General features: G+C 40.3%; 1 protein-coding gene across 3 annotated transcripts in view; it reads right to left on the reverse strand.

Annotated features, from left to right (window-relative positions):
- Positions 1–10,915, reverse strand: part of PIK3C3 (phosphatidylinositol 3-kinase catalytic subunit type 3) — a 67,888-nt gene extending 56,973 nt beyond the window's left edge. For 2 of the 3 annotated variants that reach the window (XM_053931659.1, XM_053931658.1), the window contains exons 1-5: positions 10,807–10,912; positions 8,545–8,733; positions 7,912–8,055; positions 5,543–5,672; positions 1,558–1,644 (exon numbers count right to left, since the gene is read on the reverse strand). In XM_053931659.1, the coding sequence (XP_053787634.1) occupies positions 1,558–1,644; positions 5,543–5,672; positions 7,912–8,055; positions 8,545–8,733; positions 10,807–10,874 (618 nt within the window). In that variant the 5' untranslated portion in view covers positions 10,875–10,912. Of the gene's footprint in view, positions 1–1,557; positions 1,645–5,542; positions 5,673–7,911; positions 8,056–8,544; positions 8,734–10,806 lie in introns of all 3 variants that reach the window. The other variant, XR_008428494.1, reaches the window with a different exon arrangement.
- Positions 10,916–17,611: the final 6,696 nt, after the last annotated feature.

The following is a 17,611-nucleotide window of genomic DNA, read 5'->3' on the forward strand; positions in this document are numbered from 1 at the left end:
GATTTGCAGCTTATTCATCTTCAGTGGAAGATTTGCTCATATGTGCATTTTTTAAATGCTTTACCTAGAGAAAGTGCCTAGAACTTTAAAATCTGGGTGAGAAACAAGAAAGAAGTTTAACAATGAGTAATTTCAGTTCATTTAATGCATTCATAATGGCTTGACTTTCCACGATAGACAAAGTGTTTAAAGGACAGGTCTAAAAACTTTTATTTCACTGTACTTTTACTGTCAGTAAAGAAGAAAAAACTAAAGGAAAAAAATGGGATAAAAAAGATGATAGTCTAATTTCTAAAAAACATTGAAATATGTATAGAGGCTTATAAAACCACAGATTTTAGTTAAAAAAAGAATCTGACTTCCAAAGCTCCAGTTACCAAAAAGACAACAAAAATCTCAGAGCAAGGGGAAAAAAAAGAGTTCTTTGGTACAAGACGAGTATAATAAATTAAACAGTTTGAGCTGATTTTGATCAATGAGGGTTATAATCTCATTTAGGAATTAAACTACCAGATTATTTTATTTTTTAAAAATATTCGTTCAAAACTACAAATGTCTTTTTTCTGCATCCAAAGTTAAAAAAATAAAGTTGAACAGGTCGGAAGCCAAGGAACAGGTCAAATGTCTAAAAAGCCCCCCATCACAACCTAAAATCCTAGAGCTAAGCTAGTCATGCCTAACAGTGTTTGTTCCAAGCTGTTCCAAATTATTAATAAAGCCTGTCTTCTGTGATCAAGTTCACCTGAAGCTGAAAACAGCTAAGACAGCTAAGACAGCTGTGTACTGTGATGGATAAAGTGCTGGACATAAGCTGGCCATGTGCACTGGCTGCCCCAAAACCACCTCTGTGCTGAGCTGCTCCTCAGCAGGGTGGGCAGCAGATCACGGGAGGGCACTCTGCCCCTCTGCGCTCTGAGACCCCACCTGCAGAGCTGCATCCACCTCAAGACAAAAAAGATGTGGACCTGATGGAGGGAGTCCAGGAGGCTACTAAGATGCCCCAAGGGCTGGAGTACCTTTGCTTTTGGGACAGGCTGGGAGAACTGGGGTTCTTCCGCCTGGAGAAGAGGATGCTTCAGGGTCTTTAGAGGCCCTTCCAGTGCCTAAAGGAGACCTGCAGGGAGAGCTGGAGAGGGACTTTAGACAAGGACATGGAGTGAGAAGACTCCTGTGAGAGTGCTGAGGCCCTGGCACAGGTTGTTCAGAGAGATGGTAGAAACCTCATCCCCAAAAACATTCAAGATCAGCCTGGACAGGGCCTAGAGAATCCTGATCCAATTGAAGATGTCCCTGCTCATTGCAGAGGGGTTGGAATAGATGGCCTTTAAAGGTCCCTTCCAAACCAATCTATTCTGTGATTCTCATTACTGCTAAAGTTAAATCAACTTTAGAGTAGGCACAGCAGCACAAAGAATTACTTTTTCCTTTACCATTTGCACTGGCAGTTAAAGGAAATAAAACCAAGCAGTTAAGAGCTAAGTCTCCTAAAGAAGTGAAGATTCATATTAGCATGATAAAACGCCTCAAAATTCCAAACCTGACCCTACAATGACTTACCTCATTGATCATTTCTATTTCTCTAAAGGTGAGTCTGTCCAGCCAATCCACTTTCACCATGTGACCTTGCCGATGAGACTTGGTGAGCTGTATTAGAAAACCACAATGATAACATTTAAATTGCTCAGAGCAAGAAAAAGAACACCAAAGTTATAACAGAGATACTAATATGAAATCAGACAAAAAAAATAAAGGAAATGAAAAAACTGTATTCACCTTGTATAGCATACACATAGTGACATAGTACACACCTTGTAAACAGCCAAACCATGCCATAAAAATAAGCCTACTATCTAAAATACCAATCCCTGCAAAGACCATTATAATTATCCAAGCACATCACCTTTGCATTTTTAACACAGGAAAAACAGGAACTTGTTGCTTAACTAAAGTCATGTAAAAAAGACATACCATTTTTTGTATTTCTGTTTCATATAGTAAAACTCACCAAGCCGAACAAAAATAAAGTATTTCATAAACTATCCATACTGAATAACTCTGGCCGTGTCAGCCTTTCCTGAACAGGAAAGGCTGTTTCCATACTGGGACTATAACTGGGTCAACTGAAGATCTTAGAGCAAGTCACAGACAGTTTGCTCTGTCCTTTAGTCATCTGATAACTAGCTCAAGTTTTATTACTATGTTTACAAACTGCTGTAGCAATAGCAAGAAAATTGTTTAAAGGACTCATTAAGAATGGAAGACAAGATGAGAGCATACTACTCGTAGTTTTAGATACACCAACACAATTTTTAATGGAACATCCAGCAGAAGACCATACAAATATGAAGATTGCCTTTTCGGCTGCTAAGAAATAACAAGTGTTCTTCAAAAAATTCAGTGATTATTGCAAAATGCAAGAGATGCAAAGGGACTAGAAGACGTGAAGTTCCTTCATCTCTCAAAAAAATTAGGATCTGTCTAGAAAATGACTAGCAAAGAGACCCCTCAAAATTATTCTTATTAGGGGAAGAATATTCCCTTTATTTCATTAACTTTGCTCTGTGGTCAGCCAGCCCACCCATGACCATCTGGATGTGAACAGGCCATACAATGGCACCGACTGTCACTTCTTGCCCTAAGGGACAGGCAATACAGAGACCTAGGACAGCAGGAAGGAAGGCACTGGATGCAGGAGAACACAACAGCCTGCTGCTTTCACATGGAACTGGAGATGGTATTAGTACAGAAAAACAACACAGAAGATTTAAGACCTGGGACACATGGGGAGATGTCCAGGTTGCAAAATCTGTCAGATATATGCACTAGACCTTCCAGAGCTCAACACTAGAGGTACACTAAAAATAAAAGTCACTAAGAAGATAGAGAAGTGAAGATTTTGCACCAATTTTACTGTTTCATTATTCTCTCTCAAATCCTCACTAAACTGATGTCTTACAGGCACAATACATTGGGCTAAAGTTTCTGTAATCAAAATCTCAGAGAAGAAAACTTGTTTACAAATTCTTAGTTCATTTTCTTGTTCATTGCACTAGAGAATAAAGAAAATGAAAGTTAGTTTGTGTGTTTCAGAATAAAATTATTAATATTTTAAACCTTTAAACCTTCCTTATAGAGGAAAAAAGTTGTAATACAGCAATTAATTAGGTCTGCATACAAGACCTGGAAGATCTGTGAGCATATAGATACACATGAAGAACTATTGTCTTTAATTAATATTTACAGTTTAAAATAAGAGAGAAGCTAGTATCCCCTTCAGGGAAAGAAGCATTCATCATTTGCTACTAAGTAAGATGCATCCCTTTAGATAGTATTTCAACATTATTATCTAATTTCATTCAGCCAGAAGAAGGTGTAAAGGAAATGAATGGATCAAAAAGAACTTAAGAGTACTTTAAGTAGAATAAATTAACACACCACTCATGGGAGAAACCTCTTTATGTCATTCATGTTTGTGAATGCTAAAATACTCTTCCCATTAATATTCCTTAGTACACAAAAAATCTGCATTCACAATGCCTCCAGAATGCAACGCCATGGTTTTTTTCATCAGTAGCAGTTTTACTAGTAACATTAATGTGTTTTGTGAGAGTACAACCATATGGCACCTCAACATGAAAGGGGAGACTTGCCACAGTATCTATTATTTAAAGTAAGGTAAAACTCCTTGACCACCTAGTCACTGGTTTTATACAAATTCCATGTGACAATAAAAAACACATACAGACAAACTCAGAAGCATGTCAAGAAAGAAGCTATCATCTAGGTGGAGAAAAGATCCTTCATAAAACTTCTCCAAAGTTAGCCGTTATCTGGAAGATTCTAGTTTGGGCTCTGGTACCAGATATCAATCAATAGCACAATACTGGACAAGTCTGTTCAATAAACAGAAAAAAAAAAAAAAAAACCAAACCAAGAACAACAAAGCCCACACAAACTTGTCATGTATGTACCTAAGTCTTAGTCCTTTTACCTGTATTTAAATATACCTTCACACAGAGTAGCATGAGAAGGCATTCAGAAACTGATGAATAAGTTACAGAAGAACTGAAGCTGAGTATGTTTGAACAATGGCTGTTTAGGAGTGACACATCACAAGAACCTCCTCTGCTATGTAAACAGCTATGCAAATGAAAGCTCCCATAGACACACTACCCAGAAACCCTAATTTCCCTAGCACCTGATGGAAAAATGGTTTTATGAAAAGGAATACAACAAAATATCTGTGAAAACACTCCTCTTTCAGAAATTAGCATGTCCCAAAACAGCTTTCAGAAGAAAAGAATGGGGGCAGTGATGTTATTAGCTTTCTATTAGCCATTAACTACAACTGTCATATAGGATGTGAAGAATTCCCTCCTATTCCTCAGAGGCTGTGGGCCATCATTTTCCAAACGCCAAAACAACAGGCTAAAACAGAATGAGCTATTTAAGATGGAAGTACGCTACTTTATTTGTGCTTTTTGAGCTAGAGAGAGTGAATGGTAATATCTGCACAACAGAACTAACATGAAAGGCATGGCCTACACTCTCAAAGCCTCTCTCAGAAACCCATGGCATCCAGTATATAACTGTGTGATGAACTGGAAATAAGACTTGGTATTTAGTGCCTCTCTACAGATTCCTGAGGCTGAGGGCTTTTATTCTACTATGATTAAGAAATGGGGCACCACTGGCTTTAATGAGCTTTCCATTACAAATTCAGTGCAAACTATACTAATAAAATAGAGAATGAAAGTTAATGAAATGAAAGTTAAATGAAAGTTAGTTTATCATTGTCATAATCTCTAGATGAGAAAATCTTTCATTGGGAGTCCCACAAAAGTCTGCATAAAACCTGGGAGACCAAGATTAAGAAGAAAGCTCACTGAATAAGCATACTGAGCAGTTTGGAAAGCTTGGGGTAAGCTTACCTGAATAGTCAGAAATTATCTAGTAAAATAGCCCAGTAACTAACACACTCTGACCAATTGCAGTAGTTTTGATGGCAAAAATATACTCTGCCATCAAAAACTTGCAAGCAAAAATACTAATGTACATATTTGTGAGCTTAAATTAAAGAAACTTTGGTTAATTTCTGCAGTTCTATTCAAGTTCTTTCTAATGTACAGGTATGACACATACTTCTGAACACTACGCCAGACAGTCTCAAAGATAATGGATGCCTTCTGAAAGAAACCTGACTCACAAGTCACTGTTAAGAGAGGCTCCTATTAAACCTGACAGAATTTTGGCTTTAAGCATCTTCAAGGCATATTCATGTTTCCATTCTTTACAAAAAATTTAGCTCTTAAGTTGTTCCAATAGAATGCTATGTGTAATGGAAGGTTTTTTAAAAAAAACACTTCAGAAGCAATTAAATATGATCTGCTTTACTCCTTTATATAAATCCTGTGAAACACCTAAATAACCAAAGGAAGAGAGCTATAACGTGAGAAAACAGCACTGGAAGCTGTCTTCATTTCTCTCCAGTGAAGTGCATGCTTGTCGCATACATTTTAAAGGCTACTTGCTATTCCATTACCTTTGCCAAGCGGCTCATTTGATCTTCAGAGACTGTACTGCTGGTTCTCCCAGGAGTTTTGGTGGGCTCAGAGCCATCAGCTTCTACATTGGGCCAGACTTTCAAGTCATGCATTCCTTGTCGAAACATACTGCATGGAAAAACGAAGAATCACTTCAGTAAATTCAAAATAATACAGCTGTCAGGAATGAAAGTTGAGCAGCAGCTGCAAGAAAATGAAGTTGCTTCCTTTGCCAAAACTACAAAATTGCTTAATTGAACTCTACTGCATAAGTGCCTTGCACCTTATGTTCTCTACAACCTTTATTTTACTGGCGCATGAAGTTTAGAAGAAAATTGTGAAGTCAGAGATAACTTTCTTGGCAAGTGGAAGAAAAATGGGTAATTCCCAAAGCCAGTGGGGTGGTACAAACACAAATTGAGGAGAAAGATCAACTTTTATAGTTTAATTATTTGTAATGAAGCAGAAAGTATTCCTATTGACTTGCAAATTATAACAGTAACCCTAGGTCTGCCAGTATGAAAAAAATTAACTAAAAAACTACCTAAGTTGCATTTGAAGGTCAACGGCTATAAAGCAGCCTTCTGAGCTGCCAAATAATTTAAAAAAAACAAACAAAAACACACCAAGAAAAAAATGCCACAACTCTACACACACCACTTTCTCCACCAATGCTTGAAATTGAATTGATAATTGAAAGTGTGCAGTGAACAGAACTTTGCAGAGTAACTGACCTCATCTTTTCTCTGCAAAACCCTGCTTACTTTGCACATTTGTGCTGATCCACCCATAAAAAATACCCCAAGAAATCAAGTGCATTCATTACCTTTGCAAATAAAAGCTGATCATTTAACTCTAAAAACTTCAGGTAAATACAACTAACAAGAACATTTAAAAAAGCAAACCATTAAAAATGAGAAATAACAATTAGAAAGACCATCTGACCTTTAAATTACATATTACTTCATGAAGTATTACTACAAGGGTTTTCTTTTAAAAACTACAAAATTCAAAAATTTTTTGTTGGTTTATCACAATCTACTTCATCCAAGTTCCACATGCTGAAAGTAAGACTTAAAAATGAAATTTATTTTTATCTTTTTCCAGGTACTGTGCTTTAACAGCTACCAGCAGTCTTTGGGGCACAGTCCAATTGATCAGGTTCAATTTTTTGCCTTAAGGCAATGTTATTCTTTTTTGTTAAAGCAGTATCCTCAATGAGAGAGATACAACCTCTCTCTACAGTCACTTTGTGCATTCAAGCATCATTAGAGCAGCTTTCTTAATGACAATCTAAACTTTTTCTGCATTTCAGTCTAACCTTATTACTTCTCATCCACTGGCAAGACAAAACAGGCTATTTCTCCCCATTTGCCAGCAGTCTATACATACTAGAAAAATGTTCCTACATTCATTTTTTCATCCTGACTAGGCATAACACTTCCTCCATCACACCTATTTGCTAGACATTTAATGATACAAACTCCCAATAGTCTGAAATTTGACTGAAGTTGGTTAGAAAGAACAGAATACACCCCATCTGAGTGGAAAATGAAAGGATAAGAAAAGAAAAGGGTACAGAAGTGTCTCTTATGCACATACTTGTAAACCATTTATGTAGTCAATGTTGTTTGCACATTTCACAAGAGTTCCGTGATGCTGAACCACACAAAATTTAAGATTCACTCTAAAATACAAATGTGTTCCTCTCTTTTCCTGGGCAGCTGCTCCCCACTCTGAATGTGATAATCAATTGCAAAAAAGTACCTGTGCCTCTTAATCTTCCTTAGACCACAACCTGTTTTTTCAGTCTCCTTTGCACTTAGGTATGATTCTTTCGAGGTATTGTTCACCTCACAGATTATTACTGTAATCCTTCCCACCTTAGTCTTACCATCCACAAATTTACTGAACACACCTTCTATTGGATCATAGTATATTAACTTTGAAAAGTGCTGATTTACTGAGTGACATTTCACTCCCTATAAATAACAGTGCATTCACAGCCTAATTGCAAGCCAATTAAACAATTTTTTTTTAAAGTAATCAGTACTGGCATCCATGCAGTACAAGGCTGTAGATGTGAAGTCATTTCAGCACTTGCCATCTTAAAATCCAAGCTTGCAGATCATTAAAAAAAAAAGGAAAAAGATGTTATACAGAAGACTTCTTTTATACAACACTGCAGCAAATGTGAAATTACATTCAAGAATAATCAGGAGCAAATCACCTTTGTGTCTGATTTTTCAAACATGGAACTGTTAACCTAGTTTAGAAAATATTTAAAAACTTATCTCTCATAACCCATCCAACATTACTATTCACAGGTGAGCTTTAAATGTGCACCAGAGAAGAAAAAGCAGTATACCCATATTTTCCGAAGAGCGAGACTGTTGTTCCTCCCACAGGAACAGCTTTACCAGGTCCATACACATCCCAGATGGTCAGAGCCACCTGAGCATTTCGAGGCAAGTCTGGATACTTCACAGGCAGTTTCAGCCACTCGTTCCAGCTGCAGAGAAACACTATTTATTAGTCATAAAGCTTTAGAATTCAAGTTACTCTCTATTACTTTACACAACCCAGATTCTCCTCAGAATATAAATTTCTTAGGGCAAATGGACTATTTTTCTGTGGGGTTTAACCATTCAAACCATGGAGCATGACTAAAAGGCTACAGAACAAAAGAAAAATATTCTGGCTTGATGATTGAGTAGCAAGGATCAGGCTGTCAGCAAACAGCATGAAAATGTATCATTTCAGGCCCCAGAAGTTACTTAAAGTAGCACTACATGCCCAAACACACAAGTAGCATTTTATCACTTACCCTTTACACAAAAAGGTTGCTTTTGTGCTGGCTGGATAACACTAACCATACAGACACTTGAAGAAACATAAGCCATTTTATAGAAGACAACAGAAAACAAATCTTTCTGACAGAAACAAATACTTGATGCCCCAATAACTAGGAAGAATATGAAATAAAAGGCAAGCCACTTACTTCCATCTAGTACTAAAAGCCTTGTAGGAAGTTCTAACTGGAAGAGCAAGCGGCTTCCCCTCTGCAAACACCTGACAAGTTACATACAAGTCAGAGCAAGTCTCTTGGTAAAGTCCTGAGAACTTCAGCATTGGATCTTCTAGGAGAGCTTTGTAGCTTTTCTGTTCTCTTTTCCCTTCCAGACTTCCTCTAAGGAGGAAAGGGCAGAGGAGGAGGAAAAGAAGAAAACATAAGTAAAGTGTAACTTACTCTATCCATAGTAGAAATCCTGTTGCATTTCCATAGCTTATATTTAGATTACCCAGTACTGAGGCTATTCTTACTTTCAATTACTGCTTCTAGTGAAATCCAAACACCAGAGAGGAACTCAGGATGTGAAATGCTGAGCAAACACAGAATGTACTGCTGTACTGATTTAGGCAGGGGTGAGGGGAAGAGCAGGGAAGGCAAGAATTACTTGTTTGTTTTTTAAACTGAGGTAACTTCTAGTACAACCTGTGGATTCTCATACAGACCTTAAGTAGGGCAACAACAAATGAGAAGACATATGCTGCTATTATTGAAATTGACAAAACAAACATGAGATTATATGTGCTCCAAACACTATTGGAAAAATACAACCCAAAACAACTATGGTAAGTAAATTTTTAAGATCTATGAAATGTATGACTGGTTTTGGAAGACAAGCATCTCTCAAATCCACAAAAAATAAAGTTCACTTCAAATAAAATTTGGTTAAAGCCTTGCACCACTTTGCACAATGTTACTGTTAAGAGGAATTGATGGAATTTCTCAGACTTCAGCTATACCACAATTAAAACAGCCATGCACATTAGATATGCTCATGCATATTAGATATCTGTCTGTGGATGCACAAAAAAAACACACAAACAAACAAACAAACAAAAAAAAAAAAAATTGAGGTGATGGTGATGGGAAAACATGTAAAATCAATCGATCCTCCACCAAACAAAAACCTATTTGTTTCCACAAAACCATTTCAGTGTAAATTAACAAGTTACTTGCACAGAACTGGCACTGCACATTCGAAGGGTGACATACACTTCTATGTGCTAAAACAAAAAAAAACCTGGTAGTTTTAATTTTGTTTGGTGGAATGAGCTATCAAAGAGGTCACATGAATCTGACTCCTGATGGCACAAAACAGTGTGGGCTGGCAGGGACCTTAGAGATCATCCAGTTCCAACCCTTGTCATGAGCAGGGTCACCTTCCACTATCATCACCTGTTCAGAAATTAAACAACCCTTAACAAGCTTCTCCAAGTTAGTTTACCAGAAAAGTGAAAGATACTTTAATATTCCCCCATTGGGTACACTACATTTGAGAGTCAGCCACATCTCTCCTACTTCTCAAACTTCTCATTGCTGTGATGAAGAAAAGTAACTTAAAAAACAAACCAAAAATTACATCACTGTGTGGAAACTCCAGCTTCAATAAAAGTGCTTCCACGTGCTCAGGTAGGAATATATTTATATGTTGCAGTACCTGGATCTTGCTACAGTAAAACACCACACTAAGACCACCATGCTTTCACAGGAGCATGGAAACAAGCAGCAAGAGCGTCACCAGTTTATCTCCTTTCCGTAACACTCAGGAGTGAGCTGTGACACAGTGGTGGCCCTCCAAATCCTGAAGGGAACTTACAGGAAAGAACAGGCAAGACTATTTACATAAGCACATAGTGACAGGGCAGGGGAGATGGCTTCAGACAGAGTAGATTTAGACAAATTAGAAACTAATTCTTTACTGTGACGGTGGTGATGCCCTGGCACAGGTTGCCCAGAGCAGCTGTGGCTGCCCCATCCCTGGGAGTATCAAAGGCCAGGCTGGACGGGGCTGGGACCAACCTGGAAGAGTGGAACGTATCCCTGCCCATAGCAGGGGGCGTAACAGGATCTGCTTTAAAGGTCCCTTGTAACGCAAACCCATCCGTGATTCTACGACAGGTGAGGGGCCATGGGAGCCTGCACTGACAATCGCTGCCTTGGAGCACCTGAGGACACGGCACATCTGACACGCGTTCGCAGCACAGCTCCAGCCCGGCCCCTCGCCCGCCCCGTCCCGTCGCCTCCCCGCGGGCCGGGACGCTGGCAGGCACCCAGAGCTGAGCCAGCACTGCCTGTCCCCGGGCACCGCCGGGCTGCGGCATCAGCGCACCCCGCCGAGGGGCGGGCGGCCCGGTACCCCCCCCCAGGGCGGCAGCCACCGCTTCCCTCTGAGCCCCGACGCCGCTCACTCACATCTTCAGCTGCACGTTGATGTCCAGGTCGCAGCTGTACACATAATAAAGCCTCTCGGTCTCGCCCATGGCCGCCGCCGCCGCTGCTGCTCCCCGCCCGCCCCCTCAGCGCCCGCCGGCAGCAGCACCGGCCTCCCCGGCCGCGCTCCGGGCATGCGCCGCCGCCGCCATCTTGAGTAAGGGAGGAAGGAGCGGTGCCGGCCCTTGACCAAAATGGCCGCCGGCCCGCGGCCGCCCCCCCCCCCCCCCCCCCGCCCCACCCCAGCGCCGCGGGTGCGCGGCGCGCGACATGGCGGCGGCAGCCCGCCGCGGTGAGGTGGGGTCTGTGCCGCTGGAGGGCGGAGGGGGATGGAGCGCGGGAACAGCCTCACAGAATATCCTGAAGGGACCCACGAGGATCATCGAGTCCGGCTCCTGGATGCCCCAACTACATGGTAGGAGCCGTGTGTCTTGAGGGCTGCCCATGGGCTTCTTAAACTCGGGTTTGGTGTTGTAACCACATCCCTGAGCAGTTTGTTCCAGTGCCCAGCCACCCTCTGGGATAAAAACCTTTTCCTGAAATCCAACCTAAACCTCACCGGACTCAGCCTCAGGCCATTCCTTCAGATCCTATTGCTGGTAGCAAGAATGAAGAGATCAGTACCCACCCCTCCTCTTCCCCTCATGAGGATCTCGAAGACCACAACGAGGTGTCCCCTCAGTCTCCTCCAGGCCTAACAAACCAAGTGACCTCTCTGCTACTGCCTTTAAGGCTTTACTTCCAGACCTTTCACTATCCTCATGGCCTCCTTTGGACCCTAATAGAATAGTTTGGCTTGGAAGGGAAGGAATTTAAAGCTCCTTTATTTCCGACCTCCTGTCATGGGCAAGGACACCTTCCTCTAGACCAGGGTTCCGTCCCATAAACCAGGTCTCCTCCCGGATCTCAGAGCTCCATCCAGCTATGCCATTATTTATACATAGAAGTTCAGAGTTAATAACTTTTCCAGCAAAGCTCCTCCATTATGATTAATTAAGTAGTTTTCATAAAAGTTAAATAATCTCAGCTCAAGGAAAGGGTCTTCCCCAGGGCAGGGGTCACACAATGATCCTACATCTGGCACAGGCAGCTAGAAACTACCCACAACTTAAATATTGTAAAATAATATATGACTTAAAAAATACTTAGTGTTTTGAGAATTAATACAGATTGTTAGCACCTTTAAGTGACAAAAATACAGATACTACATCCATGTAGTTATTATTATCCTACTCTTATTCTGTCTATGTAGGCAAAGCAGCCAGCGCTGACAAACAGAAGTTTTGTGTTTTACGATCCACCACAACTGCTGAACTTCTCAGGACTCCTGAACAAAAGTATAAAAAGTGCTATTTTGCTCTAGCTCACTGTAGTTAAAACACTTTTGATCCTGAGGAAGCATCCAGGCAGGTGCTCTCCCACAGCACAGCTCAGACTAAAAACAAAACGTAATTGTCATGTGGAAACAGCGTTTTCTCTTCCATTTTCACAGGAGGAAAATGGTTAACAGGGTTTACAGGTGGGCGTGAAAGGACGTCTCAGCAAGTCCTCTTCTCCTGCAAGTCAGCAGCTAGGAGGGAAGCGGCCAAAGCAGGGAAGCAACGCTTGTTTAAAGAGAAGAAGGACTTTTCCACCTTACCACTTTTTTTTCCCTCTCAGGTGCTGTGACTAGAAAGTATTCCCTTCCTTTTTCTCCAAAACAAATAGGAAACTAGAGAAGTCCCTAACCCAGAACCTGTATCCCTAAAACGAAGTCTTTGCTTTCCAGCACCACCATGCTGGCATGTGTGTATCATGAGTGCAAAACATAATTTAAGCATAATTAAATTAACAAATTCCTCTGCACAATAAAGGTGATTTGTTTATCTATCTTTTCTATCGTAATTCTTCACTTTCTGGTCGCATTTACAGTTTCAACAGTCCTGGCAGCTGCCATTCATTTGTTGCCTCCTCATAATCTTTGATGTCTTCTGTTTTTTTGTTACTTTGGTTCCATATATGTTTTTTTTTTTTTTACGTAAAATCTCTGCTTTCCGTAGCAGGAATAAAAAAAAACATATTTTTCTCCTTGGGTATGAAGAAAAAGTAAACCATAAACCTGCAAAAGATTAAAAGACAAATAAATGTCACGGTTTTAAAGCTAAGCAATGTATGTCTCTGTGCACAAACAATTAGTACATTCATGTGTGTGTACCTGTTCTGCTATGATTTTTTTGTCAGGAAAAATTAGATTCTTTCTCAATTAATGAAATTAGTGGTATCAGTTTAATAATCTCACACTCTATTGCACCACTGTAGGCTCTTTCAGATAATTATTTAAGCTTTGCTTAAAGAGAAAAAAGAAAAGGAAAAAGCTAAGGGAAAAAATTACAGAAGGCCTCTGAAAAAGGCAATAAAAAAGTTTTTTTTTTTAGATTCCAGTGTGTGTAACTAAATAACTAAATTAGGTGAGGCAAAAGAAGAGAAAAATGTTTAGGAGAGACATTTTTGACAATAAAATGGAAGAAAGATGCTATTTCAATCAGAAATGTCACTTTATACCACTCTCTGATATTAATAACCTTACATTTCTAGGTTCTCATATACTGCCACAGAGGCAGATAGGAAGAGTATTTTTCACCTTGAAGGGTCCTGAAGCACTTGAAAGAGGCAGTGATGAACATCCAGGGCCATTGCTTGTGCTGTGACACAGTTCTGGCTGGAGGTGATGGGCATCTGTATTGGCACAAACCTACAGCCAGTGAAGCTGAATGGGGCCTTTCCCTGTGGAGCAGATGCAGAGCTGGATAAGGACATTTTCCTGTTTTACTCTCTGCTGTCACTTCTGTGTGTCCTTCACTTGCCATTTGTAGCAACATCTGAACTAAATGATAAAAGTATCCACCATGGGCTGTTGCCCCTGGGTCAAGTAGTTCATGTGACTCACAGCTACCCTCTCTTCATCTGACCTCTGCAGAGTGGTCTATCCGTATCCCAACTGGTTGATCTCTTCTGTCTTCTAAAATTCAGTGACCACTCCTGTGGCCAAAATATATTTATTTTAATTATTTATGTATGTGTTTTCCAGCTCAAAGTGCCTGATGTAGTAGCAGACTATGCTGGCTCAGGTTTCCCAGAGAAGTTTTGGTTGCTTTGTCACTGGAAATGTTCAAGGCCAGGTTGGATGGAGCTTGAAGCAACCTGGTCCTTCAACCAGGGAAGGTATCCCTGCCCATGGCAGAGGAGGAGGAGGTGGAACTAGAGGATCCTTAAGATCCCCTCCAATCCAAACCATTCTGTGGTTCTATAATCATACAGTATAAGGACTGTTTTACTGCCTGTGGGAAGGTTTTGTAGTGTGACACCTAAGGCACGTCATGAGAGCACTTCATGGTGGCCTCTTGTTTCTGGTTTTGGCCTCTTGAAGTAGGGTAGGATTATTCCAAATGTTGCATTTCAAATGAGGCACATTTGTTCTCCTGTTGCTGATCTGTAGCAAACCCATAAGCAAACTCTCCTGGCAACTCTGCTTGGGTTTCTTCATTAAGGAGTCTAATAAATATATGCCACAACGGAGCCCAGGAGTGAACAGCTTGCAACTACATATATGTTGATAGCAGGAACACGTTCTGGAAGCAAACCAGAGTGTCAAGATTTCTGATGCTCCAAGTGCATTGTGAATCAAATTCTGACCTTCATTGTGCCAACAGAAGAAGGAGCATCTGTCCCTTCTAGCTTAGGGTGAAGCTGAGAGTGACATGACGGACTATAGGAGTTACTCATGGCCAGTCCCTCCTGCTTATGGCCCATGACCCCATTTCAGGAAGTTCTGTGTCCAAACAATGCCACAGAAATCAGTCTCCTGCTCTACCACAGCCCTGCCTGACCCAGCCATAGACTTAATTGAGCCAATTCCCACTCTTAGACTAATGTCTCATCCCCACAGAGATGCCTGATGCCCCGGTCTGGACTTGGTCTGGCAGCACTGCAAATCTTCCCTTCTTTCTGGTGGATACAGTGAGAAAGTCCCTGGCTTTCTTTCCTGGGACAGCCCAGAAACATGTTCTTGTAGTTCTCTAACATTTACCTCAGTGTTTGGTCTTGAAACACCAGTTTAACTCAGAATATGTGAGTGTTTAAAATTTCTTTGGAAAAAAGTACACCAAGAGGAATTTTTTTTTTCTTATGAAATCTATAATAACTGGCTAGCTACACCTAGATTTAGTTGCTTGCTGATATTATGCCATTCTTGTCATTGGAAAAATAGCAAGCATGAGATTAACACTCTTCATTGCTCCGCTCATGCATTAGAGTCTCCACTACCCCTGTTCTGTTTTTCAGTCTGATAGTTTGTCAGCTTCCAGAAGTCTGATGAGGTGAATCATTGAGAAAACAGTGGGAGCAATAGAGAGGTCTGCTGCTGACACAATTCTCTTTGGAGGGAATAGAGCTATTTTTCTTGTTTTGAAGCAGAAGTGTCACTTGCAGTTCACATTCAACTGATAGCCACAGAGAAATACGTAACCTTTCAATCCCACCAAGAAATATATGCCATCTTCCAGCATGATTCCTCATATACCATCTATTTTCTGCTGGTGGGACTACCATGGTATGGAAGAGGACTGATCAGATGTCCAACCATGCCCCACATTGCTTGCAAAGACTTTTAGCGAAGTTGTTGTAAGTAGCTATGTTGTCTGACTTGTTTTATCTTTCCTGAATGTGGACATCTGTCCACTAAAAACTGGACCAAGACAGCTAGGAACTATACATAACCCTTAGTGCATCTGTCAGACAATAATGACTTTCGCTCACTAATGAACTGGAACAAAACTGCCTTGGCAACTGCCTTTTTTCCTCTAGTAATGTCCTGAGAAAGACTTTACATGCTGGGTGTACAGCAGAGAGAATTTCTGCTATTCAAATACCACAGCAGTGATGAGATTTTCAAAACCACAGTGGAGGAGTGGTTAGCACATTGTATTTCCTTTAAAAATGGATAAGAATGGAATTTTAGAAAAGAACAACCCTTACCTTCCCTTGATTTGTGGAATTTTACCTAATAAGTTTTACTTTTCGCCCGATTTTATATTTTTCTATTATTCTGTGGCTAAGTAGTACCATCTAGCATATGCCCAGCCTATTCTCATTAAGTGATCCTATGAATAAACAAACTCTCTTGTTTCCCCATCCTTCTGTCCAAAATCATTCCTTGTGCTCAAACAAACCCAGGACTGGCCAGCATCTCTTATCTCTTCACCCACTCAGTCCCACCCTTTCCTGTGATCAGCACCAGCTGTTCAGTCTGTCTCAGCAAGCTCCACTTTACAAGCTCCACTAAGACCCCGAGATGGATGTGCTAACTCCTCGTAAGAAACAACCTTTTTAACTTTGGCACAACCATAGGGGTCTGTTTTCTCTGAGCCCAATCCAGAGTAGTGCATTTTAGGTAATTTTAGGAGCCTAATTCTCACAGTCTTACCTTGCTCCTGGGACATTTGTCATACGAGTCAGTCAGCCCTGCCCTCAGTTGCCATTGATAGAATTTAAAAATCATAGAATCATTCAGGTTGGAAAAGACCTTTGATATCATCAAGTCCAACCATGAACCCAACTTTCTCCTAACCCATGTCCACATATACCACATCTCCATGTCTTTTAAAATCTCTCCACATAAGATGAAATGATGACATGATGGAGAGGATGGGCATAAGTGTAATGGTACATTACACTTAAAACTTGGGTTCTCCAGGGAATAGGTAGACATAAACAAGATATTATTAAATGAATTTTTGAAAATAATGAAATATTTGTTCTAATCCATTAAAACAAGGTATGATTTTACCTTTTCTCAGTACCCTCAGGTTTCATCACATCAACTGAATATGAAGCACTGGACTTCTTTAAACATTTAATTTCTATTGAAATTACAGCAAAGCTCTGAACTTCCTTTTGTTATAGAATAAGCCTCTGAAATAATTCTCTTTGGAGGAGTCCCTGAACTCATTCATCTCTATATCACTTGAACTCAATATATTAAGTTGCACTAGGGAAGAGTTTGGCCCATTAACTTTAGTTTTCTAATGCTGTTTAGTCAATAAGCCATATAATTCCCAAAACAAAGAAGGGGAAGGAATAATAATAATAGGAAACATGAAATGTCAACACCGCCAATTCAGAAGGGGGAAAAAAAAAAGCTAAACACAAACCGGAATACTGAGTTAGGTCATCACCTAGAGAAAATCTGTGTGAGTTAAGTTCAGTGAAATCAAGTAAATTGTATTCAATTACCTCAGATCAAGTCCTGTCATGTAGTTATGTAATTTTAGGGTTTTCAGTTCTTTCTCCCCTGCCCCCATCAAAAAATTTATTTTTAAAAAATCCCCAGTCTGCTAGATTTTGCAAGTTCAGTAGTCTGTTAACTGAGTAAGTAAAGATATAATGAAAACAATAAGTGCTGAAACATCACACATGCAGTACATATCTCCAGCCAGTCCAATTTTATGCCTAAGAAGACTGGCAGAGTTACTGCTGTGATTCAAATCTTATGTCAAATTTATAAACTTGTTTTCTCCATTCTCCTCTCCTATCCCTGTCCCCATCAATCAGAGCTTATACCTACACAAAAGGCTGATCCATCATTAAGGAGGCAGGTTGCAGCCAAATGTAAATTTGCACTTAAAAAAAAAAAAAAGAAAGAAGGAATAATACTCATGCTGCAGGGCAGGGTCATCCTCTGACCCTAGGCAATCTGCCTCTCAATCTGCAGAACACAGGCTAAAATAATGTGTCGGTCGAGCAAGCAGTA

The sequence above is a fragment of the Vidua chalybeata genome, chromosome Z (genome assembly GCF_026979565.1).
Source record: "Vidua chalybeata isolate OUT-0048 chromosome Z, bVidCha1 merged haplotype, whole genome shotgun sequence".
NCBI classification, from domain to species: Eukaryota; Metazoa; Chordata; class Aves; order Passeriformes; family Viduidae; genus Vidua; species Vidua chalybeata.